Here is a 26,782-nt window from a genome sequence, read left to right as displayed (position 1 = left end):
TGCTACTACTCTTATTTGCCACTGCCTCCGTCCGTATCTTGACATTAATGACCTTCGTACAAGATTAAAATGTAATATGTATATTTTTAGCGCATTTTTCTAACAGTTTACAACTGTCCACACTTTGTCCGTCCGTCCAGAGACTGTAGCGTAACTCTGCCAGATCTATCCACTGGTTCAATCCCAGATCAAGCAAAAATGCGCTTCCGCCGTTCACGAGTGACCACATCCATACTACTTTTAAAGTTCATTGAGAGAATTCTTTATTTCTTATAAATTATTTACATGTCAGTAAAGTATGAGGAAAGACTGTCGACTTACTATTTCACAGAGTTGTGGTGACTTAATTGCTTTTGATGATCAACTCATAGTTGAGTGGGATCGAAGTATATACAACTTGTCTTTATGTGAATAGACATGTTTTTATTGGAGTGTTTAGCATTTTAGTGCTGTTCAGTTGCTTTAATAGCTCAATTGAGTTGGTAAAGTTCTTTATCAGTTGGATTTTGATGATTCTAGTTTATTGAGTGTAATTTGCTTCCGAGGACATGGAAACAGTTCTTATTTACAGCTGTTTGGTGTCTATTGCACTGTTATCGTTATAATTTAGTGTTCATGATGAACATCTGAGGAATATTAAGGAATAAAACAGTTTTGCTAATGATTTTAATGTTGTCGTGAAGGTTTTTGACAACTTTTGCTTATTTTTGGTACCAAAAGCAGATGGTTCTTAAGAATATTGAGGTTAAAAGCTAGTTGTAGCTTTTAATGACATTCAGGATCATGATTAGGACCCGAATAGCAACAATCGGTTAATTGATCAAAAATCCGGCCCAGGTCGGCGTGACTTTGACTTAGTGAGACTAGAGCTCTCAATATCTTAGGGTTCGACCAAGAATCGCAGCCAAAAAATCCAATCCTTCCAACTCTGTAAAAATTGACATTAAAAAATTCTCCTCTCAAAAGATTTAAAACAGCCAAGAACAAATGCGATTGAATAAGAGAACAAAGAGCCAATTAAGTGATTGAAATTAATTGACTGGCTATATAAGTGTATGACAAACGCTTATAATGCATTGTTATTTAAAACATGTCCATTAAATCATTTTATGCGAAATATAATAATTTATTTTAATTTTTTTTTGTCTTAAATCTTTACAGATCATGTGTTGGACTTGTCACGTCAGTCAGAAAACAAAACGCTTATTTTATTTTCGACAGTTTATAGGCGAATGTCGCCACTTTCGCGTACACCAATATTGGAGCTGTACAAAAGTATACGAAGGTAAGTCAGACTCATTCAAAAAGACATAAAATTGTTCAACATGAATGCGAATTTACATACAGTAGTCGATTACTATCATAATAAAAAATACATACATGTATATTTTTTTTATCTACATGGGAATTGTACGAGCATTACGTCATGATTTTATTTATACCTATATAAAAAAAGTTGTGCTGCAATAAAACAGATATTTGCATACTTTCCAAATTATTATTCATAATACATATTTTCCTCCTCGAGAACGTCTGTAGATTATGGAAGACTGTTCATTTTGACATACAGGATGTGAGTATTGAATGAAAAAAATATTTCACGCAGCAGCTAGATGTGTATATCATAAAGTAGCTACCTATAGATACTAAAATTTCATATTTTATGTACATCACCACAATTTTCATAATCAACTTGTTATAATTTTTTATTACAAAATATATTCATACGTTATCTATCTTTTCTGTATACGTTTCCACACGCGAAATGTTTCTGGCAAGAAAAAAATGCTCCGTATGTTCGTGAAAATGTAAAATTAATCAATTTTGAGGGATGTGAATATGTCTTCCACACCTTAAGCTTGAATATTTAAGTATATGCAAATGAAAATTGAAAGAAAAATTTTAACGACTTTTTTTAATTTGAATTTACTAACGTGAGTAGTTTAAAGTCCTTTGGAAATAAAAAATTCGTAGTTTTAAACCCTTTACAAAAGTTTTTAGTCATAAATCTGAATTATTTCATAAATTAAAGGTAAAACATTAAATTAGTCATTAGCAATTACTAAAAAGCTGATAATCAACACAATTCCTATAATAACAATCATCAAAGCTGCGTAAAAATGAATAATTGTATGATATTCATCTAAAATTACACACTGTGCAATGTTGTGTAACTTAATTATTTTTTCCAAATTCGCAAAATCTCAAATAACAAACTAATTACTGAGTGTAATACGTATCGACAGTGAAACGCAGCATCTCAACCATTGTCGGTTCCCATAAAGAATAACATAAATTTCGGCTGGAATGAGAAAAAATATTGATTTTAAATTAAAAAATCCACAAAAAAAGAAAATTTTCTCATCTCATCTTATTTTCCTCAATTTCAGCTACATTTCATCACATAAGCCATTGAGCCACGATAGCGGCGGTAATGATGAACTCGAAGCTGTTATCGACAAATTCTTTCGAAATCTTTTTCCACTTGCATATCATCATGCTGTTCACTCACAAAATGTCGTACCATCAATAGCGGGAAGTGGTGGCGAGGAGGAAGCAGCAGCAATATCATCAACAGTAACATCTGCCGATATGTCATCACGAGACTTTCATATAGATTATAAAAATTGTTTAACAAGTTCTTATGAGATTCTTCAGCCGTTTGGCGATATTCCTTACAGTATAAGTAGATCATTAGTACAAAGTGTTAGCTCAGCAAGTGTATTGTTGAGAGCACTTCAACGAGGCACTGAAGTGCTGAATGAAATTGAAAACTTACCAATTGAATCATCATTGAGTATGAAATGTCAGCATGCATTATTAAAGATGAACTATTGTTCTGCCTGTAAGGGACACAACTATCATCATTTAAAACCATGCTACGGTTATTGCTCCAATGTTATGAGGTATGTGTGTGTGCATATATATATAATAATTCAATGATACTCATGGTCATAAATTGTACCATTCTCTCTACGTTCATGTACATGAATACATATTCTTATTTATCTCTATATCGCATTTTACAGAGGTTGTCTAACACAACTCATGGGTGGCATAGATACTGATTGGGCATCTTTTTCGGAAGCCATTGAACGCTTAATGACATTGGTCAGAAATAAGGATGGCATCGAGTCAGTTATTAAGAATCTTGATGGAAAACTATCAGAGGCCATTATGCATGCGATGACCAACGGACCGGATTTGGAGAAAAAGGTGAGTCATGTTGAGAATATTTTATTGCTTTTTTTTTGAATTTTATCTTCTCCTTGTTCGCTCTCGCTTTTACTTACATCATCATCGACGTTTATTATTATCATCATTATTTATTGGTTATCCTCAGTCTACTACATTCCATTACGAAAGAATTTTGTCTTGCTTCTTATTTTTTTTTTCGGGAGAGATTACTTATTGATGAATTAAAAATTCAATTATCTTTGTTGGGTATCTTGGATTGGAATTGCGCATTTTCGACCCAAATTAAAAAAGATTTTCGCATCAATTATTGAACTGAACGCACTTAGGATGCGAATAAATTTTTTCACTGAATACACTTGAGATGCGAAAATTAAAATTCAGATTTTTTCTTATTTTTCTTTTAGAAAAATTAAAAATATTTTCGCATCAATTTTTTCACTGAATGCACTTAGGATGCAAATAGTTTTTTCACTGAATGCACTTGAGATGCGAAAACAAATATTCAGATTTTCTTCAATTTTCTCTAAATCGAATTAAAAATATTTTCGCATCAGTTTTTTCACTGAATGCATTTAGGATGCGAATAATTTTTTCACTGAATGCACTTGAGATGCAAAATTTCTTTACCGAATATACATGTCAAAAATTAAAATCTATAAAAAATTTGATAAATTCTTGTAAAATAATTCAAATTTTAAAGATTCTCAATCTTCTGCTTCTTTTGACGCAAAAACTCTTTAAATTTCCAAAACAATTTCATAAATATTTGCTCTTTAAAACAAGATTTAACGCCAATTACATCCAAAAAATCTACCTTAATAATGACATAATAACCATAGTCAAAACGATCTCATTATCCCTCAACAGATGTTCACAAAACAAGCACCAAAAAATCAAATTAAAGTACTTTTTACATGCTTTGGGTATTTCACAAAAGCAAATATTTTTCTCGTCAAAATTAAAAAATAAAAGAGTCTGCTCTGAATTCTCAATTCAAATGCTGCTCATCAATTCAAGAATCAATAAAAAAGATTGCGAATGAATGAATTATGAGTTCCTCTTATTGATAAATTCATAAAACAAACAATAAAAACAGAACGAATCATTGACCTTTTTTTTGTGTATTTGATTTTATATTGCTGACTATTAAATAATTTAATAACAGAAATATATTTATGATATATGGACATAACCTATGTCAGCAATTTTCATATACAGTATGTACATACCGAGAGAGAAATATTCACTCTATACCCGACCGATCATAAATAAGAATCATTAAAAGAAATCAAAAAGCACTTACAAATTGACCGAGACGAAATGGCTAATGCTGTGCGCTGCCTTTTTCTCACATTATTTACTCATATATATGCTTGTATCTGTGTAGAGTTGCTCCATATGTGTAATGATTTTTTTATGAGTGAGTGAGACCTAAGCGACCAAATGTCTAAAGTGCCTCCTTCACATATAAGTATATACACCATCATTGTAATACACATGTTTTTTTTATAATTTAACGAAATATATATGATAGATAGGTAGAATGGATGTATGAATGAATGAATGAATTGTTGTTGAGATATTTAATACGGTCAATATCATTATTGCCATGTATCATGAGCATTAAATTGCCGTGAAAGAATTTTTTTTTTTTTGTTAAGAATTCTCCTTTAAAACAGCGGCAACAGCAGCAATTTGTTTGAGATATTTTTCTGTGCCTGCTAATCAATTTAAGATGAGAATGAGAATTATGTTGTTTCATTTTGCCATCATTTTGATGATGATGATGGGTACTATGATGGCATTTTACACAAAAAAAAACGAGACATGAACATGAATTTTATCACATCAAATTGCTGTTGGCTGGATAAGATAAAAAGGCATTATCTCGTCTGTATATTTTTTTCATTCTTCTTGTACATCGTGCCATTAAGATTGGTTGACAGCATACGACACAAAACACCAAGTGAAATGAATAAAAGAACATGATTAAAATGCAGTTAAAAGGTGTTCGCAAATTGAAATTGCTCTCGTTTCTCGTACTTTTTTTTTGCATGTTTTTATGGGAGAAAGTGCTGTTTTTTCAGACACTTTGCATGGGTTGTGCTTGTATGATTTGGGTTGAGTGGAGAGATAAGCGTGAATTTGCATGTAATGATTGGATTCCTTAATGTTATACCGGAATGGACCAACATGCGTTGCAGCTAGTTGATGTCTGGTCTATGTCTAGTTCTAATGTCTACTCGGGGTAAGCATAAAGTTAGCAAAATTCAAATAAAACTTTCAACCGTCAAAAAAATTTCAAATTTTCAAAAAAAAATTTGAATTTAAAATTTCCGTTATCAATTTGACAACTCCCATCAAAAATGCTCTCCATTCAATCATCACACCTGACTGATCCCTCAACCATCATCAGCTTTTCTTTCGCTATGCATTCATGCATGTACAACAAGTACACTAAATGCAAATTATGTCGATAGATGTTGTCTGGTGTCATTCTAATAGTGAGACATATACAATGGACTTTCTCTCGAAAAACGTACAAAAAATTTACGTGAAAGAATAGCAGCAACAGCAAAGCGTAAAGGAATGAATAAAGGAAAAATCAATTAATCTATCTATCGGTATAATTTGCATAACGGTTATTTCACATGGCACTTTATGTGAAAATACTTTTTTTTTTGCAGATCAGATCATGAGATGGTCTTTTTTTTGCATATTGTGTGTGAATGTATGTGCCTGCTTAAATGAATACACTTAATCTCAAACCGGATTGATATAATAAAAGCGACTGTGCAATGGACTGAACATCGCAAAAAAAAATAAGAAATAAAATAAACATGAGAGAAGGAAAGAAGATTAAAATGCAATGTGAAATTGCGACTTCTACCTCCTTCATACGTCTCCTTCATGTATTAAATTGGAATTTCAGTGTTTTTGCACACCCATAAAATATTTATTTAAATATATGCAATACATACAATACCTTATAAATGTTATATGTATGGCAAGAGAAAGAAAGAACAATTGCAGGTCATCCACGAGATATGCAATGGTTAGAAGCGAATGGAATGTGATTCCTTTTTGTATAGTAAAACTATGTATAAAGACACTCACTCATACCACAATCTTAAGACATGCCACATTTGCCACCCAAAAACAAGAATCTCTTTTCTTATTTAAAAACGAAGAGCATTTTTTGTTCTTCTTATATCCACCTCAGAATTCAGTTCTCCTTCTACCTTATAGCTAACATGAACAGCGACGGCATTAAACATCATCAGGCGAAAGCGCACACATTGAGTGAAAACAGGTTTCGACTAGCACTGTGCATATAACTTTTTTTTTTTCTTTCTTTATATTTCATCAGTTAAATTCTTTTCACCATTCTTCTTCCTTCCAATTTCTCAGCTCTCTCGTTTGTGGGGCTGTTCGCTTGTTACGTAACGTGGTATTGGGCAACCAAAACTTCTTGAAATTGCATGAACCTTAGCCACAACTTAGCCACAATGTGTCGAGTGACAAGTGATATGTGACATGCGACATGTGGCAGTGTTGGGCAACCTGTGTGTAGCCAAAACTTCTTGAAATTGCATGAACCTTAGCCACAACTTAGTCACAATGTGTCGAGTGACATGTGACATGTTGCAGTGTTGGGCAACCTGTGTGTAGCCAAAACTTCTTGAAATTGCATGAACCATAGTCACAATGTGTCGAGTGACATGTGACATGTGCAGTGTTGGGCAACCTATGTGTAGCCAAAACTTCTTGAAATTGCATGAACCTTAGCCACAACTAAGTCATAATGTGTCGAGTGACATGTGACATGACATGTGTGCCCAAAATTCTTGAAATTGCATGAACCATAGTCACAATGTGTCGAGTGACATGTGACATGTGTGCCTGCCCATGCGACTCAAAAAATTACTTTTTTGACACCCTTCCGTACCAAAAATTCATTAAATTGATGGGCACGTAACAAAATCTCAACCTCGTCCCCCTCTTACCCCAGGGCGCTACAAAACAACTAAACGACCCCCACTTCTAGTTGTTTGCTCGGTTCTCCTCCGCCGCATATAAAGAGATATATTTATATACTTGCTTACTTACTTGCTGCTTTTACATATTGAGTTAAATGCTGAATACAATCCAATTTCAATTTCTGCTCGTTCCTTTGTGAAAGATTCTTTTTTCACTTCTTTTTTTTTAAGAATGAAGATTTTTGTTTCTTTTATTTAATTTCATTCCCTTTTGCAGAGCAATCCACACACATAGTCCGCGAGATTTTTTTTTTTTGAGAGATGTGCGGTGAAAAGAGAGAAAAAAAAGAAAAATATGTAATAAAAAGAAAATAACTTTTTTTTATATTTTTTGCAACTTTTTCATCTCTTTCTTTCATAAAGAAAATTCTTCTTCCTTTTTGTTGCTCTTTTCTTCTGTGTTGTTTATTGCCCTTCTTATTTTTTTTTTATCACACTTTTTTTTATAAGATGCTTAAGATGTATGGTTATGGACACGCTTTGACTGTCTATTAATTTCATGAACTTAAGTTCTCGTGATAAAAGGATATTTTGGATGTACATTACACGTTTATTGGGTCAATTTGGTTTGGTTTGTGGGGATTTTGGACAAGATTTTGTGGGTTTGGATAGTTTTGAGTGGCATGAATTGGTTTGGATCATGTCTTACGAGATTGCATTGTATTTTTGGTCGACATTATCATTGGACGCAATAAATCATTGAGTACATATATGCATAATTAATTGATTATTGTTGTAGGATCAGCCTTCCATTCGTAAGGCAATCCAGTTGCTTTCGTTCCAAATTTCATGCTATACTTCATGCTTCTGACTAGTTTCCTAATCCAATGTGCTCCAGGGGTCCAATTTCGTCTTGACGTTGTACATTAAGCAGTTGAAGTCTCGAACTTTGTGAAAATTCACAACGACTGGATTCGAACTGACGACCTTGAGTTATCACATCAAATTTAATCTTTAATTACCTTCGTCCCTAATCTTGAGTTTACAAAATTCAATAACATCATTACTAGACCATTGCATCACTGACCAATTTAAACTCAAAGATCGACATTTTACCAATAACAATTCCAAACATTTAGCATAATTCACAAGATAACATCATCTCAAGTAATATCCAGTTCTTTAGATTCATGTTCTGAGACATAATGTCTACAACTACGACTCTTTAAAAGGTCAAACAAAATAAGATTCATCGAACCTTATCAGTAATTCATTCAAGAATAAAATATCTGGTTTTTGGCATATCCAACAGTTTTATATAAAATATGCAAAATGCGCCCCATTATGTCACCGTAAAGAAATTCGATACGACTTTTTTTTCTATTTCTTAAACTTTTGAAAAGGAATATGAAGAAGAAAAAAGGAATTCTTGTGCCGCTGCTTTTGCTGTTTGCTTCATCAAACATTCCTTTTTCTTATTCAATTTCGTATGAAATAAAAAATTCATCTCGTTTTTCCATTTCGATTTAACGATAACAAATTTAAAAGAAGTAAAAAAGTTCCCTGCCCGTACCTGTGCTTGTATTTTTTTCCAATTTTCCAAGTGAAAGTTGCTCCTTTACTGTTTGATGTACACGGAATGAAAAGCGGAAGGTAAGAAAAACAAAGTTTCGAGCACTTCTAAAATTGATCATTTTTCCATCAAGTTGAACTTTTCAACAACATAATTTAAAAAAAGGAAGGAACGAAAAGTTTTATTTGAGATAAATATTTGTCGTTTGTCACTGATGCTGCTCCATTCTCACCATATAAACCAGAAAATGCAATTTATTTTCATTCTTTTATGCTATTCATCTTTATGATAAATATTTATTTATTTATAATCCTTTTTTCTTTTTTGACCACAACAAAAAAATACACGAGAAGTTTGTACAAAGCACAGCACAAAAAAAAAGTTCATTAAAATTCAAGTGCATAACAGACACTTGGCAGTGGAAGTGTAATATGGTGAAGATCATGAAGTTGCTTGGTTTTGTGTCCAAATAAAAATGCATAACAATGGGAAATAGTTGCTATTGAGTAACGTATTTTTGAGGTTTGAAATTTTTGTGGATTTTTGATTTTAGTACACAATTTCTCAATTTAGTTTTAGTACAAATTAGTTCAATTAGTTCAAAATTTCAATTAGTACAAAATGTCAACAAAGTAAAAAATTTCAATAATTTCCCACATTCCAAGTAAGTTAAGCAACAATTCCGCATAGAAACCAAAAGTTAAAGATCTATTTTCTCTTAATACTACAAATTAAATCAATTTTAAAGCTAATTTCATGGGAATTTATACAATTACTTTTTCCTTTAGGACAAAAAACATAAATTCGATGAAAAAATTACACAATTTATTTACCAAGTTACTTTATAGCTTGAATTCCGTAGGCATAAATGAAAATAATCCAATATTATACAAAATCAATATTAGCACTAAGTTTTAAATTTACTTTTTAACAATATTGTGATTGTTTTTCGGATAATTCTGTGCAATACGTTCAGATAGAGTTCTTAAAATACAATGAGTACTTTATTTAGGGCGATTGAGTATGCTTAGAGTTAGGAAATGTAGTATGTTGTCAAGGAGTATAGTGAAAACTCAAAATAAAGTAAAACTAGTCCAAAACTAAAAGACGGAAGATAACAAGACTGAATTCTTCAATCCAAAAGCTTCCTCAAGTGACACAATGCGCCGAATTGCATCTTTCGTGGTAAAATTGAGTCAAAATCAGCTGCCATGGTCTCGTTAGAGCAATGCTGTTCAAACTTGTTCATGCCACAGCCTTTTGGTGACAAGCCACGGCACTAATGTGTCGCCACACAGTTTGAACAACACTGCGTTAGAGCCACTTCGCGGCTTACCATTGATACGATGACGTAGTGGTTCCCCAAAGAACACGCTAAATGTTCAACTCCAGCATTTAAAAACCAAACCATCAATGACATTTGATTCTTCCAAAAAGACATCCAATTAAAAATTTCTCACATTAACTACAAATTACAAATTAATTTCAATCCAAAAGAGCTGGATAAGACTGCATAAGACCAAAAAAATACAATTCCGCAACTGCTGTTTGACTTTTTTGCTCGCTTGTCACATCGTCGTCGTTTGTTTGATGCATGCAGAGAAAACGACTCAAGATGCAATAGAATAAAGAATAAAGCATTCTTAAAAATAAATAAATGAATCCAGTGGAAGAAAAAGAGGAAAGAACACTTGCAAAAAGATGAGATAAAAGAAGTTTAAGAAATAACTATCATCATCATCATGTATTCAAGTATGTGAATACGAAAGAAGACATTAAGAAGTGTATGATAAATTCCATAAGATGTGTGAATCCTTGAAGCAATTTTTCGCTTTGTTTTATGAGCAATTTTCTATAAAAAAAATTAAAGCGAGATGAAAATAGCCTCAAGAATAACACAAGACACTTACAAGCAAGTAGTGGCTTTAAATTGGGATTGAAAATGATTGTTTGTTGCTGTTGTTCATCAAGCATTAACAAATGATGATTTTTTAAAAAAATGTATTCATATAAAAACTTTTTTAATGTCATTTCTGGTGCCGTTCGTTGATTATAATCCTTTCATCTGTGTGGGCTTGGATGGCGTTGTTGGTTTATTGGCTTGAACTGGAATTATGTGATCTCTTTTTTTATTTTTTTTTTGCTCTTTTCTCATCTACATAAACTTGTTGTCTAGCAATATTTGGATGGAAATATGAAATGTTGTTATTGGATTTTAACATGTATGAATGTAAATATAATAAATTGAGAAATGGCACTTGACTACTGACTCATGATGATGGAAATAAAAAAAAATGATCATGTAAATGTTGGTAGTTTGATGGTCGGATTGGTCTGGATTAACGTAATCTTGATTTATTGAATTTCTTTATATGTTATTGTCGTTTGAATTCTAATGAGCATTAGTTCAACTTTCTAGAAGCTATTCCACCTACGACTAACATTTGATTCAATTTCTAGGTATTATTTGAATTTAAACAGTCGAAGTACTCTATAGACCCGAGCGATGCATATTTAGATGTCTAAAAAACCCATTAGCTATTAAAATCATTGAAATTCGAAACTGTGCTCGGGCGTTTCGCGGCAAATGATTTTTTAACGAGTTAGGATGCGTCAGACCACACCACTGGGTAGACCTACACCCAAACAGGGAAAGATACCGCTTTTAGGTACCGTGGTGGCTTTTCTTTACGATGAAATGCATGCTCTTTGCAGAAAAGATTAAAATGCGAACAGAACTCATTTGAGGATGCATTTGTCAGCTTATTGCCTGTACCCTGCAAGTAGAGACTGTTAGCATCGTTTCCACTAATATGTTTCGAAAAAGGACAATTGAAAAAGTTTCTACTTCCTAGTCTCGAACCCATGACCTATTGGTCGGTATCACAATAATTAGATCCCGAAGTACTAAGCCATTTGGCCACCGAGCCATTTTGACTCACCAAATCAACACTGTTTAAATTTCGTGTTAATAAAAGAGGTTTAGTTGAGTCTAAAAAGTTCTATACAAGAGACGTCTTTACATGTGTCGCTCGGGAAAATGGAAAGGAATGTAAAATGTCGGCAGTAGGTGCGATTCCACGAATCCTAAAAATATTTAACAAAACAATTCTCATTTTATGGCAAAATTATTCGCTTAATAAAATATCTCTGAGTCATTTTCCAAAAAAACTTAATTGAATCGCAGAGTTTATGCAAATTTTCAATGCTAATATCAAACAGTAGAGACAATGAATCACAAGATTCAAAAAAAAAAAGTTTATATTAAAAATTTTCTTCTTCATCCTCTATCAGTGAGATCTGGTAAATTCGTTATAACGTCATTGTGGTACTAAATTTAGAAATCCGTACAAAAAATATAAATGTAAACTTTTTTTTTGAAATATAAAATAAATTACCATTTCAATATCCAGTAAGAAAGCCACCCCACAATTATGAATAAATTGTGCTTTACAAAAGATTTTTCCACAAATTAGGAAAAACCACTTCGAAAATTAATAATTTTTTCATTATAAAAAATTCATTGAATTGCTTGTGTTCAAGAGGATGGAAAAACTTTTTTTTTGCTCAGCTGGATGTACACACATATGTACATGATATATATTAAAAACTTTTCTCCTTCTTTTTCGTATACTCAAGTGCATTGCAATCAGAAAATCATAAAAAAAAACAATTCTATCAAAAATTTATATTCAACACACCATACCAGCTATGTACTGTACAGTCAGCCGGTCTTTCCAGCCAAATGTGTATGATGATATAATACAAAGTTAAAGTTTTTTTTTGCTGCAAAAAAATGAGAATTTAATTTTTTATTTCTGTTCATTTTGCCAAGTGAATTCAGCCAGACACACTGGTGATTTGCCATTTAAAGTATATCCCATTCTCACAACATGTGACTGCGCTTTTTTCCGCTCCGAAAAAGTGAGAAATTTCAATTTCATTTCACTTTTTTTTTCATTTGTTTATTCAAGTGTCTGCTCGATTTGTCGATTGTCCACACCCGCAGAGAACTTTTTTTGTGTTTTGGATGAGAATGTCGCATGCCAAATGTTTGTGCTGGTTATTCTGCGGATGGAAGAAATGACAAACTATAAACTTGTAGTTTTTAACACTAAAAAAGGTGTTAATATACATGAAACAATTCTAATATTCTTAACAGCAATGAATTAAAATGCTTTGTATAAAATTCTTTTGTTATTTGTTGTGCTTGATTCCTCAATGTTATTCATTTATGCTTGAATACAAAACTAAGTGGTGTCAGCGCCAAAGACCATTTTTATGTGATGAATGCTTTTTGGTAGAATATCATCATTTTTTGCGTTGAAGAACTGTGATTTGTCATTCAGTTTGGACTATCGACAGATGAATATCCATTACCGCTGTTTTTGATTTGTTAAAACTTGAAATCCTGGAAAAAAAATTGGACTATAAAATATAATTTGCATTTTGACAAGAATAAACTTCAGTTTTTAATTACCTGCTAATTAATGCAAATTGATCCAATCTCTGCTGCACAAATTTACGTATTTTGTATATCCAAAAATAAACTCAAATTTCAATAAATTTGTCAAAAATTAATTCCAAAACAAGCAAAAAAAAACTTTTCTCCAAATAAGGGGCACGGAGATATGAAAGTGAAACACATGTTTGCATATTTTGACACCCCTTGTCCAAAAAATTTGAATTTTACAACAACGACTTTTATATTAGTTTTCGTGTATATATTTTTATGTTCGACGCGCTTTAATTTAATTAATTCATTAAATTTAAATTTTTTCTTTTGCCCCGCGTTGTTTAAATGCAAATTTATGAGTGAGCGCAAGTGCCATATTTATGGCATATCCAAACAGAATCGAGATGATACAAGCAGTCTAGATACTCATAAAAATGTATAAAATAAAAGAATTAGAATAACAAAAAAGTCTACGGACATTATGATGGTGAAGAAGTGGAAGTCATTTGCCAGCAGTAAAAAAAAAATTTGTGATTTTAAATTGATGGGCAAATCATGGACGATGAAGAGAAAACCCAGCGATTCATGAAAAATAAATTGGAAGATTTCTTGATATTATACGATGTATATGCACAAACAAAATGCCATCGTCCCGGTATATTTTATTTTCCCCCTCCTGCAAAGAAAACATCATCAGCAGCAACAATATGCAAATTGACAACGCGCATCTTCTATCTTAAATTCATTTTAATTCATCTTCTTGTTCCACTACTCATGGTGTTTTTGCTCCGATATCAATTCTTATTTTTATTTCGTCTTTTCATCTCATCTTTTTATTTTCGACTTTTGCACAAATGAATGTGTGATTTTCATATAATTTTTGTCATTTGTTTGTCATGCTGTGTGCATTAATTGTCATGATATCATTTTGAGGTTATTTTCAAGGGGTACACTCTCGGACAAGAATCCTTTCCACTTCACCTTGCAGGTTGGTGGGACAGTAGAGGTTTGATTCTGATTCTAATGCTTAACAGTGATTATACAGTGGTGGACAACATGTGTGCCGCGGCACATTCGTATATGATTTCGTTCGAAGCTTACAATCAAGGTTTCTTAGAGAAAAATAGTAGGTTGCTTATTTACCGGATTAGTTGCGGCAGAATTAGAATCGGTTTCAATAAGCTAGAGTTTCAGTTTTAACTTCTATTCCTCCAATTGGACTTAACAACAAATTGTGCTTCGATCTAGTTGGATTTGAGGTGCTTCTTCGCTATTTCTAGTCAGCTTCAACAATTCGGATTGTATGATTCACAACACTCAAATTGTGTTAGATACTAATTAGATTGACAGTAATCTAACCGCATCTAATCAGTCTGATCGGAGAGACTTAGTAACTACCAAGTAACTTTCAAAAGACCTTCAATACCTCCAAACCTAACCCATCATCATTCCTAATACAACAAATAATAAAAATGCAAATATGATCGCAAAAAACATTTTTTAATTGATTCTGTTGGAACCAGTTCTGACAGATTCGGGGCGGTGACAGCATCATTAAGTAAATGTCTATGACAGCCATCATCACCAAACGTCGTGAGTAGAAGGATAGTCCATCTTTATATTCGACAATAAAGAATGCAATGAGATATGTTAATTTTTTTGGTAAACTGACTGAGTGAGGGAACGACTCACTTCGATTTTTTATGGCCAAATATTAAATTAAAGCAGAAAAATATAAAATTAATAAGATTTCTTTGTGAAAAAATCCAATGAGTATATGGATATGGGTATCATCATAAACTTAACACAAAAACCAAAAATTTCTCGTCATATAATCAATATAGATTCGAGATTGAGATATCATTAAATTAAATATATTGACTTTAACATGTCAAGAGTAAAAACTATATTTCGAATTTTTTCAACACATTAAGATGCTGCAAAAATATTTTTAAGAATTAAGCTGAGAAATTATAATGTTATTTTATTGAGATGTCTAGACGTATCATATTGAATGTGATATAAATTAAGAACTTTACATTATTGAGTTAGTCAGATTTTTTTATGGTAAGACATGGAAAGTTCTCGAATGAATCAGAGTGTGAAGATTGATGTAGATAAGAAATTATAACGCATTTTTAAAATTGAATGATTAGACCTTCTGGAATTTCCGTCAAATAAACTGGTATTAGATCTAGTTTTGGCTATTTAGCATTGAGGTTCAGAGTTGGTCTTTTGCGTTTCGTGGCTAATAACTGTTGAACAAGTGAGGGTTTCGAAGAGCAATGATCTCAGTTGTTCCCCGAACAGCACACTGTGTCCTCTAAGGTAAAACTACGAATTCGTATCTGCGAAGTTGCACCATAACGATTGATTTCGATCCATTTTTAAGGCAAATAATGCGATTTACTGCCTTGTGCCGCTTTGGTTATAGCTTATAGTGATATGAGAATTGACATTACTGTCTGTACTGACTCTGTAGCCTACAAAACAAGCTAATTGAGCCAATTTGAGTCACCAGTTTAAAGAATGTGTCACTATCCCTAACAGACAAAGAGCATGGTTTCAGCAGCTTGCTCTACTTGAAAATGCTAGCTGATCATGCTCACAAGCGTTACTTTTAGGTTGCTCTGCTCTTAAAAGAACGCTTTATGCTTGCTAGGGTAACTTTCCTAGACATCCTTCATCTTATTGCTTTCAAGCTCAAGTTAATCCAATTGCTATCAATAAGTTCTAAAGTATTCTCAACAGCTGAGTCTCAGGAGAATTTGGACATTCTCCGAGCAAAACGAACGTGTTCAGTGCCTCAGGGTTAAGTGACTTAATGTCTAGTGTCCAGAGTCTCAGAAGAAACTAAACATTCCTTGAGTAAATCGACCAACACCCAGCATCTCCAATCAAATAGAAACACAATTTGAATTAAGAATTTGATTACAGCTCAAAACTTTTTTCTTCATCATCAAGAAAGTCTGATTAAGTAGAAATTTCTCACAAAAAAAGAAGACAAAAAGGCAATTTGATTCAATTAAAGTTCGTTGAAATTAGACACAAAAAAGTGGAGAGAAAGAATAAGAACCAAAAAATTCACACAAAGCTATTTGCTGTTGACCGTAGAGTGGCTTAATACAGAATCAGCAAGTAGCAAAAAAAGAAGACTAAAATCAAACCAGTAAGAAGCGAGATGGAGAAAAGAGCTATAATGAGAAAAGAAAAGATAATCAGATTAAAAAAAAAATCTTGAAATTTTTGTAGATTTGTGTTCTTTTCTGTCTTCATCATTATAATCATGATGATCGCATGACTTGACCATAGAGTAGAATAAATGGATGAATTGATGAGTGCTTAACAAAAAAATCTTATTTTTGGTGGCTAAAAAATCAACAAAAAGTTTGCTTTTTTTATTGCTGCTATTTGAGGATTGTTAAAGAGAACATGGAAATGTCCAATATTAGCTTATATGGATAAAATGTTGAGAGAAACAATTATGACTTTATGGCTTTATTATAATGGCATTTTCAAGCAAGCTTACAAATTATTTCACAAATCGCCACATCTTCTAATCAATTGCTTAAAGTTAACATTTTGATAGTGATTAATGTGGCAATTTACCATCAGTTCTGCGGTGTTGTTGTTGTTGTTGCCATTTTCCATTCCATTCCATATTCATATAAGTTTTATAGACGAATTATACACAAATCTATAGACATAAATTTACATATGGAGAGAAATGTTCGGTTGTCAATTGTGCATGACATTGAGATCATTTATATTTATTTATGCATTTTCACCATCTCCATCTCCTTGTCATATCCCCGGGTTGATGTGCTGACAAAAAAAGTCTCAATTTTCAACTCATTTTTCAGCACACGTCTACATAATATGCAGGATCTATGAAAATGCATTTAAAATTTATTTATGATTGCGGGTAAAATTTCTTGAATAAATTTTGCTATTAACCCATTCTGTTATTTCTGTTGATTTAAGGCTTTTTTGGATGCTGGGAATTTATGGGATGATGATGATGATTGTCGTTGTTTTGTCTAGGGATGCTTCTTGATAGCTGTTGAGTTATTGGATCTTTGGAGTTTGATGCTAACATGTATGTCAATTTGGTCTAGGCTCTAGAGTTGACAATCTGCTGTGGTCGGCCATTTTTCGTCTTCTACCATCGGCAGCCGGTCCGCGGACCTTGACACTTATCACCGGTAGGTTGTCGTTCACCGTTTACTGTCAATGGTAGATGATATTCGGCGGGATTTCGTCGATTGTCGTTGGGCAAACTCCAAACTCTGGAATTTGGCATTCAAGGACTCGAACCTAGGCTTATGCCAATACTGCATAACTATTCCTTTGCAGCTGGATCTTAAATTTCAAATATTGAATCTATTTCAACTAAATAAACTACACATATGACAAAAATCATCTTTAAACTGAACATTAAGCCTTAAATCCATCAACAAGTGGTATTATTGGTTCTAATCTAGCTGCAAATTTCAATCCCGATGTCATTCGATATCGATCGAAATGCGTCAAAGCCACAAATTCAAAAAAACACATTTTTTTTATTCTCTGTTCATCCGTTCATCGTCAACATCAACAGCAGTCGTTATTTGTCGTCGTCCAAATCTTTCAATAGATTGGTAAATTGATACGATGGCGATATATGAATGAATGAATGCCACATTTTGATGTGCTACTGTAAATATTAATATTTTTTTTTTTATTTTTCATCTCTTTTGTTCACTCTTGCTACTGCCTCTGCCTGCCTGCCTGCTTGTGCCCGTCTATCAATTTAAGCCGTCTTTATTGATGTTGTTTTATTCAGTTGTCTCTTGTTTGATTATTTTGCGTGTAAATAATTTATTTTCCACTCATTTCTCCTTCCTCTTCTTCAGTTTTCTCGTTTCAATAAAAAAATATTTGTGATTAAGTGGAATTAATGAATAATTTTCTCACTTCATTTTATGAAATTTTTCATGGTGTTGGATGAGAAAAGTCGGAATTAATTTGGGATTGAATGAATGATCTTTAAGAACTTTTCGAAATCATGTTCGAAAAATTCGAAATTAAAATTCAAATCTCAAAAAGCCGTTATTTTTTAGAAAGTCATCTTTAACGGTCAAAAAATCAATATTAATTTAAAATTTCAAGGACTTTTCGAAATTATTTTCGAAAAAAGTTCGAAATTAAATCAAATTCAAATCTCAAAAGACCGTTAAATTTTAAAAAGTCATCTTCAACCGTCAAAAGCTCAAAATTGCATGAAATCCTACAAATTGAAGCATAAAACCGCATAAAAATCCTACAGCAACTGACGAATAAATTAACATCCTCGACCCATTTACCAACAAAATTCTCTCACTTCACTTTAAAAATTGTTTATTAATCCATACGGTCGTCAACCGCTGCTGCTCTCATGCTTTATATATTTAAACACATTTTTCAATGTTATTTGTTTTTGTCACTACGTATTAAAATATTTTTTTCTGTATTAATTATTCACAATATGACAATAACGATGATGATGATGATAATAATAGTGCGGCATTATTAAAACGAAAAAAATTTTCATTTTTATCTCATCTTAAAACATATTTTTTAATTTAAAGCGATAAAATGAGACTAAATTTCTCCATTATATTATTAATAGGTTCATAAATCATGTGGACAACCATCTATACGTCACACTGACAAAATGACATCGTCACAAGAGCGACTAGATGACAGTGAACGAGCACCATCGTTAGAGGGAAAACAAGGTCATCATAGCGGAAATGGAAATAAATGGTCACCACCACCAGATACAGAAATGCTGCAATTTTTAGCACTTTTAGATCGATCAAAGTCATTTTCTTTGCAAATTGCAAACAGGTAAGTTGATTTTATTGCCGTTATTGGATTAAGTGAGCTAAGCAAGTTGTTAATGGACATTGATGGTAGTTAGTAGAGCAGTTTGAAGTGATATATAATCATTTTGGGTGGGTAGAGTGGGTGACTGTCTTGTTTAATGTGTAGAAAGTGATAAATGTAATGTTAAGGGGGCTGAAAGTATGATTTATAGGTTAAAAAGATTGAAATGATGAATTTTAAGTTGCAGGGGTTTGAAATTATGATTTTCATAATGAATATTATAAATTTCAATATGAAAGGGGCTTGAAACTATAATATTTAAGATTGTAGGGATTTAGAACTATGAATTCAAGATTGAAGGGGTTTGAAACTATGATTTTCAAATTTAAGTGGCTTGAAACTACAATATTTTAAGTTAAAGGGGCTTGAAACTATAATATTTATAGGTTAAATGGGTTTAGAATTATGAATTTTAAGCCAAAGAGGCTTTAAACTAAGAATTAAAGCAAATTTTGGAGTTTTTAAACACAATTAAATTTAAAGATGCATAACGATTGCTTAAAAAGGGTGTGAAACTAAGAATATAATATCTTTTAATTTCAAATTTTGAAATACCGTTGCAATCTTAACTTAATTTTCAAATCAATCTTTAAAATGCGCTCTATTCTCCCCTGATTAATACTCTACCAGCAACTAGTTTTAAAACAAACATTGACATTAGCTGATTCAAGATTGGATGTTGTTATTTTTTATTTATTATTAATGACACCACTCTCGATACATGTTCGATAAACAAAGAAATATATGTAAATGCCCGTTTGATGATACATTAAGAGTCATTACGAAGAATTCGCGAAAATTAAAAAAATCAAAGACATTTTATATTGTTAAAGAATACAAAAGAACAGGAATTTTAATAACTTCCGATGACAGTCTTGAATTACGTAATGCAAATGCAAATTTGTTAATGAGATAAAAAAAAAACTGTGAAAAAAACAGCTGGAAAGAATGACTTGATGTTTTTTATTGTTTATTAATATTTTTTTATGCATGGATATTAATGACTACAAAAAAGCTTAGATAGACAATCACATGAGTCAATATTTCATGCCTTTAAAATCCCAAACGAAACTTTCACAACGCGTGCCAGTGACAAATTATCAATTTTTTACATTTTTTGTGCCTTCACAGCTATTGCGAGGATGATCGTTATCAAAAACAAGATAAAAATTGTTGGATTGGTGATAATTTAGGCGATTATACCCACAAAGTTATGGATATGCATTCACAAAAGTACAATCCAGAAGTGCCAACGCTGCAAAGCGATATCGAGAACAACCACAGCAGACTTCATAAAATTAATGATCAGCTAATCACGATGAAAAATATTGTGAATAAGCAGGTAAGTTTTTCGGTTCCTTTTTTTTCATTTTGCCACATCACATTTACAATGGATATTTATATATGATGATGGTGATGGCATGCATGAATCTTGATAGTCGAATTCGATACAATCACAAAACAAAAAATTCAGCTTTTTGCAAATGGACCAATTAATTTTAATGCTAATCTTCTCCTTTTCTCTCTCTCACAAAAAAACTGTTCGTATTGCGTCGTTTTACCACATTTAGATGACTCATTTGTCAAGATCAGACACTGATAAGATGTTCTCTGACATGGCCGAGCATGGATCGGCAGATGACGATGAATATCATCAGCACCAATATGATGACGATGAAGACTACGAAGAAATGTCCGGATCTGGAGATTATCGTAAGTATCAATGCCCGCTTAAGCATCAAATGTTTTCTTGTTTCGTTATATCTGTTTGTAATAAATTAGTAATTTTATTATTTTAATCTCGAATGACACATTTGGCATCTTAATATCACAAATCTATTATAATTTTCTCGATTATTGTTATTTCTTTATTTTAAAACAATCTTTTTGGCGATAACGGATTTCTGATAAAATTTGAATTGAGTTTTAGCGGGAAATAATCAGTGAAAGTTGATTTTTTTGTAATTTAATAATTTTAGTGGTTTTTAAGTGCAATTCGGGTTTATTTCAAGTCTGGATGGATAATTAAGGCTTTAAACTAGCTTAATAATATGGAATTTACATTAAATATTGTGTAATTGATTGAAAATTTCATAAAAATGAATTTGCTGAAAAAATTGTACATAAAATTAAATTCAAATTTCAAAAATCCGTTAAAAGAGTTCAGTGATTATTGACATTAGCAAATGCCAAATGTTGAATAACAAACTATTCATAATTTAATTTTACTTAATAAATTTCTTTCATTTCTCCCAATATAGAAGATCCAAATCCACAAACACCAAAAGTCCTCATCGACGATGCAACTATACCAGCAACAAATCCAAAGACTACTCCAGCCGGCAGCAGTGCAAGCAGGCTGAGAATCTCGTTTATGTTATCAAATCTAGTTTTATCCTCATTCATTGTGATTTTGTTTAACAAATATTAAGAAAAAAAGAATGAAAAAAAGAAGAAGTGAAATGGAAGAAGAAAATTTTTAAAAAAACGCAAAATTATGTTGTTGAACGTTGCTACAGATTAAATATACTATGATAATTGATGAGATAATTATGAAGTGAAATGAAATCAAAGAAGGAACGGATCGAGTGAAGCCTTACGAATTAATTTTCTTCTCCTTAACTTTTTTTTATTTTATTTTCTATTGCTGATGTTGCTGTTGCTAAATGAAATAAAATTTCCTTTGGACTGAGTGAATGGTTGGGTGTAAGACAGCGAGAAAGGTTATGAGAGCTTTACAAAAAAAAAGAAGGATGAAAATGAAGGAGGTAAACTGATTATTGTTTTATATCATAAACGAGCAATTTCTTCTTTCACTCAAGTGATGATGAAACATGAAAAATGTTTAAAAACTGATTACTTTCTTAATTACCTGCCAAAATGCTTTATGAAATTGAAAAAGTAAGTCGTACGAGAGAAAGATAGAGAGATATAAAAGAGGATTATTTATCATTAACGAAAAAAAAAAATTATATATTGAAATACGCAAGTCAGCATCAAACGAAATCTGTTCATTTTTACTTTCATGTACAAAAAAACTAGGAAGAAGAAATTTTATTTAAAGGTGCGACACACACACACAAAAAATTAAGCAAAAAGTCATTCGAATGTATTTTATACGAAACTAATTAAATAATTAAATTAATTTACGATCATGAATGAAAAGAAAAAAAAATTATAAAATCGCCATAATAATTAATAGCTCAACAATCAATAGATTAATTAAAATCAATACTAATTTACCATATAAAGAGAATTGCTACTGCTTAATGGAAATCCATGAACCGCTAATTACAAGTAATTTAAGTCAGTAAATCTTATAAATTTTACAATTTATACGAAAAGAAGAAGGTACCGTCAAGTTAAGTAAATCATGAAAAAGCAGATCATTTTTTTTTTGTTTTTCTACACTTTTTCTACTCCGCGGGGCATCTGAAGACGTGCGTAATGACGACTCATTGTCTCATTACTTCAGGATATTATTCTTCAAACAAAAAAATAAAAATTACTTCCACTTTTGACAAATGTTTTCATTTGATTTTGTATGAAGAACTTCAATTTCATTAATTCAAGTTTTTTTAAATTAAATTAAATTTTTTTCCCTCGTTTTCGTGTCCATCTTGCAGAACATCAATCCCATTTAGATTCAGCATACATAGATCTTCAATCTTAATAATGTACTGAATGTTGTTTATAAATAATGATGGAAGTGTATAAATGTTATTAGAGAATCCACGAGCGATTTAAAATACAATGTTGAAATCGAGGTGTGTCAATTTCGAAAAAAATAACATTTGCAAAAAATGAGCATGAAAATCGTGGGATATATTTCATTTTTGTTAAATGATCATATGTTGAACATTTGTGATGGTTAAATCAGATGAATCAAGTGATACTGGATGATGTTGTTGACTTGCTGAATCAGCCAGTTCAGCTTAATATTGCTGAGTACTGCTAGTTCAGCTTAATATTGCTGAATTCAGCAAGTACAGCTTAATATTGCTGAATTCAGTTAGTTTGTCTTTATTTTGATGAACTCAACTAGTTCAGATCATTTGACTGAATTTAGTGAATTTAGCTTAATTCAACTGAGACAGCTTAATTTTGCTGAATTAAGTTAGTTTTGCTCGTATACCTGAATTCAACTAATTCAGTTAGTTTAGGCACTCTACTAGATTCAGGTTGTCAATCACGTCAATTCTCTGAATTCAGCTCAATTTGCTAAATCCAGCTCCTTCACTGAATTCAGCTTGAGTTGCTTAATTCTTCTTAAATTTACTGAATTCAGCTTAATTTGATGAATCAAGCTAGTTCACTGAATTCAGCTTGATTTGCTGAATTACAATAATTCACTGAATTCAGCTTAAAATGATGAATCAAGATAAATCGCTGAATTCAGCTTAGTCAGTTCAATTTTTCTGAATTCAGCTAGCTTACTAAGCATAAGCTCCTCATTTGAAATTGAACAACCTTGACTCAGCATTAAGAAAACAAAATTTTGCCTTAAGATATAGAAGAAAAAAAAGATGAATTACACATTATGAATTGTTGAAATTGTTTTGATGATTTCATTTCTTTTTCACATTTTATTTCTAATGTTGTTCATCATGTAAGAAGAAACAAACAAATATCTCGTGGAAGTTAAAATTTACACAAAAGAAAAGCACATACACAAGCAGTTAAATGATGAAGTTTTCCTCTCAGTCAGATTTTCTACACATTAAAAAGAATGAAGAAAATGAGAAAAAAATATGAGAAGCAAAAAATAAAAAGTTTTTAATGTTGTTGAAGGAAGAATTTTCATCTCGAATAAATTAATGTAAGAGTGATGAATAATTTAATTAAGAGAGATGCGAATTAAATCTTTTTCTAATTATGACAAAGATTTTCTTCAGCTACTCATAATGCCTTGAATTTCTTTTTCTTGTTTTCTTCTTTCTGAGCTATATTAGAAGTGATGGCAGTTAATGTGGTGATGTGGATTGAGTTTTTATGTTGAATTGACAGGAAATTGTGGTATTTTGAGTAGGCACTTAGGTTAGGGTGGGGTTATTTGAAGGTTCTAATTCAGAATCATTGAAAATTCCTAGAAATATTGCTAAAAACTTACATAACATAGAAACAGCACACAATACATGTCAAAATCGAAGATACTTGCGACGCAATTACATCATATTAATAAATTCTAAGAACAATTCAACATTCCTTTATTGGAACTATATTGAATTTCAAGTAGTATCTTCAACAACAATTTAAGCAGAATTTCTGCTCAAAAAATGCTTAATATTAAGGTTTGGCTGACATGGTACTCGTAATTTACGTCAATTGCATTCTAAGACACAAAGAAAAATCCCAGTAAACATTTGAACAAGTTCCTTGTAATTAATAATATTCAAATCAATGATTTGTACCAATTTCTACCAGTCATCATTCAAGAAAATTGGTTAAAGACTGTGATTAATACAAATTATAAGTAATCTCTATAAGGAGTATTAATTCAATTGAATATGTTTGGTAAAATGTTGAGCAATTGCGCCACAGATTAAGCAAAAGCTGTCATTTGACATCTTGATGAAATCTTTGTGTTTCTCACAAATCTCACGGGCTGGACAAGCCTGTGTCAAGTCTAAAATTTGATAAGATTAGCTCAGTAACCATGATTGTATGAGCAGAGCTCGAAGATGACTGAGTCAACTCAATAACTGATTAAAGTCAATTTACTAATTCTGGTCAATGACTCGACTTCTAGGTCTATTCAAGAGTTATAAACAATTAGAACCATTTAGCGGAACAGTCAGGTTCCTCCACAAATCCTCAATTATCACTTATTCTATGAATATTCCATAAAAACGCAAAATCTCAATAATCAGTCTAATTACAACACATTAACTGTCACTTCAACCTCAAACAATCGACATTAGCGGGAGGAAAATCTTCAATTAAAATAGTTCCATACACCATAATAATGATAATAGAGCAACGATGCTGATTTCAGTCTATCTACAAAGTAGAATAAAAAGAAATGAAATGAAATGGAAAATCAACAAAGAATGAAAGAAATGAATGATGATGATGATTATGTACGTTCGACATTAATTCATGCATAATATAAAAGAAAAAAAAATTGCGAAAGAATCATAAGTATAAGTAGGAAACTGTACAGAAATAATAATAATAATATTAATGATAATAGTGCAACAAATAATAACATTCATTAATAATAAATTTATATAAAATTTGAGATTTCAACGATGAATAAACTACATTTAAATAATAGATGTAATAGTAATGGAAATGCGCTTATGAGTTTATAAGATGAATAAGTCATATGGCCTCCCCACTCCCCACACCCCATCCGTTATTCATATTAAAAGTTTTAAGCAATCCAATTATTTGATTAATTAGGTAATTGGTTAATTGACTACATAATGAAGTAAAATCTGTTTCACATTTAATTGAATTTAATCCAATTAGCAGACATCAAGAAAGTAAAAAAAATAATTTAAATCTTAAAATTGCTGTGAGGATGATGGAGGACTTTCATCTTTGGAATCTTATTGGGGGCCGTTCAGTTGTTATGTAACGTTCTTAAGACGGTAATCCCTTCCCCCACCTGGAAGTTGAGACTTTGTTACACCTTACTTACTTCTCTGGCAATTCAGATCAGGTGTGATTCATGGATTCTCATAGTTGACGTCTTAAACTGACTCTAATTGCTGGTTACCCTTTGCCAATTGCCAATACCAAGTGCTACACTGTCTCTATCAACAGCCTCCTTCCAAGAAACCTCTAACAACGAGATTGCGTCAGCCAATTGGGAGCCATCATCCCATCAGAACAGGAGATGATTGGTGCAAAATGTCAATACGTTACATAACATATGAACCATCCCCATACGCTATTGCTGCGAGTGTTTAGGCGAAATCGATTTAAAGCTCCGGTAATTATCATAAAAAATGAACTCAATATGAAGAAAAAAATGCTCAAAAAAAGAAGAAAAACTTTTTCCATTTCGTACATTAGATATACATCCATACTTATATATATTTATACATTTATACATTCATATATATAGACATAAAAAAGTTCAACATCATCTCTCGTTTGTTCAACATTTAAAAGGCAATTTTGAATTTTTTTTTTCTTTACTTTTAAAGATAACGATAAAGTTTTGCCATGATTTTTAATGTATATAATTTCCGTGACGTTCAAATCTTCTCATTTTCGTCATTTTTTATAACTTTATTACTTCATCTCCGATAAGATATGTGAAAAATATCTGCAATTACTACTACTTACTAATTACTATGCAGGATGTGTGTTAAAATGATGTATAAAAAAAAAGTTCTAGTAATTTAATTAATGTACATAATCAAGTCCATCCTAATCCGATCCCATAAGTACTATCCTTAAACTTATTTTTATCTACATAAAATGGGGTGTGCATCTGTAATAGATTAAAGCCCTTAAAAAAGTAAATTCTCTAATTATGTAATTTTATTATTTTTATTAAATTATCCAGTTTATTCTAAAGATGTTAATTGGATTTTGAGAAGATTCTTGGAGAGATGAGGTTAGGAAGTTCAATTAAATTCGGTTGAATTGGTTACACTTATTGAATTTAATCAGTTCAAGTGAATTCAGTAATCTCAGCTAGTTCAGTTG

The 26,782-nt window shown here is 31.6% G+C and overlaps 1 protein-coding gene across 1 annotated transcript in view; it reads left to right on the top strand.

The window, feature by feature from the left end:
• The window catches only part of dally (division abnormally delayed protein), an 83,823-nt gene extending 60,462 nt beyond the window's left edge, over positions 1 to 23,361 (top strand). The window contains exons 3-9 of the mRNA XM_070643154.1: positions 1,162 to 1,285; positions 2,391 to 2,906; positions 3,030 to 3,216; positions 18,858 to 19,078; positions 20,249 to 20,459; positions 20,689 to 20,830; positions 21,379 to 23,361. Coding sequence (XP_070499255.1) covers positions 1,162 to 1,285; positions 2,391 to 2,906; positions 3,030 to 3,216; positions 18,858 to 19,078; positions 20,249 to 20,459; positions 20,689 to 20,830; positions 21,379 to 21,548 — 1,571 coding nt within the window. The 3' untranslated portion in view covers positions 21,549 to 23,361. The remainder of the gene's footprint in view (positions 1 to 1,161; positions 1,286 to 2,390; positions 2,907 to 3,029; positions 3,217 to 18,857; positions 19,079 to 20,248; positions 20,460 to 20,688; positions 20,831 to 21,378) is intronic.
• The last annotated feature ends 3,421 nt before the right edge of the window (positions 23,362 to 26,782 follow it).

Source organism: Chironomus tepperi, unplaced genomic scaffold, assembly GCF_022539635.2.
Source record: "Chironomus tepperi strain 1889 unplaced genomic scaffold, CSIRO-AGI_Ctep_v1 contig_309, whole genome shotgun sequence".
Taxonomy (NCBI): Eukaryota; Metazoa; Arthropoda; class Insecta; order Diptera; family Chironomidae; genus Chironomus; species Chironomus tepperi.
Note: the sequence above shows the minus strand (reverse complement) of the source record. Positions and strands in the feature narration are given on the sequence as shown.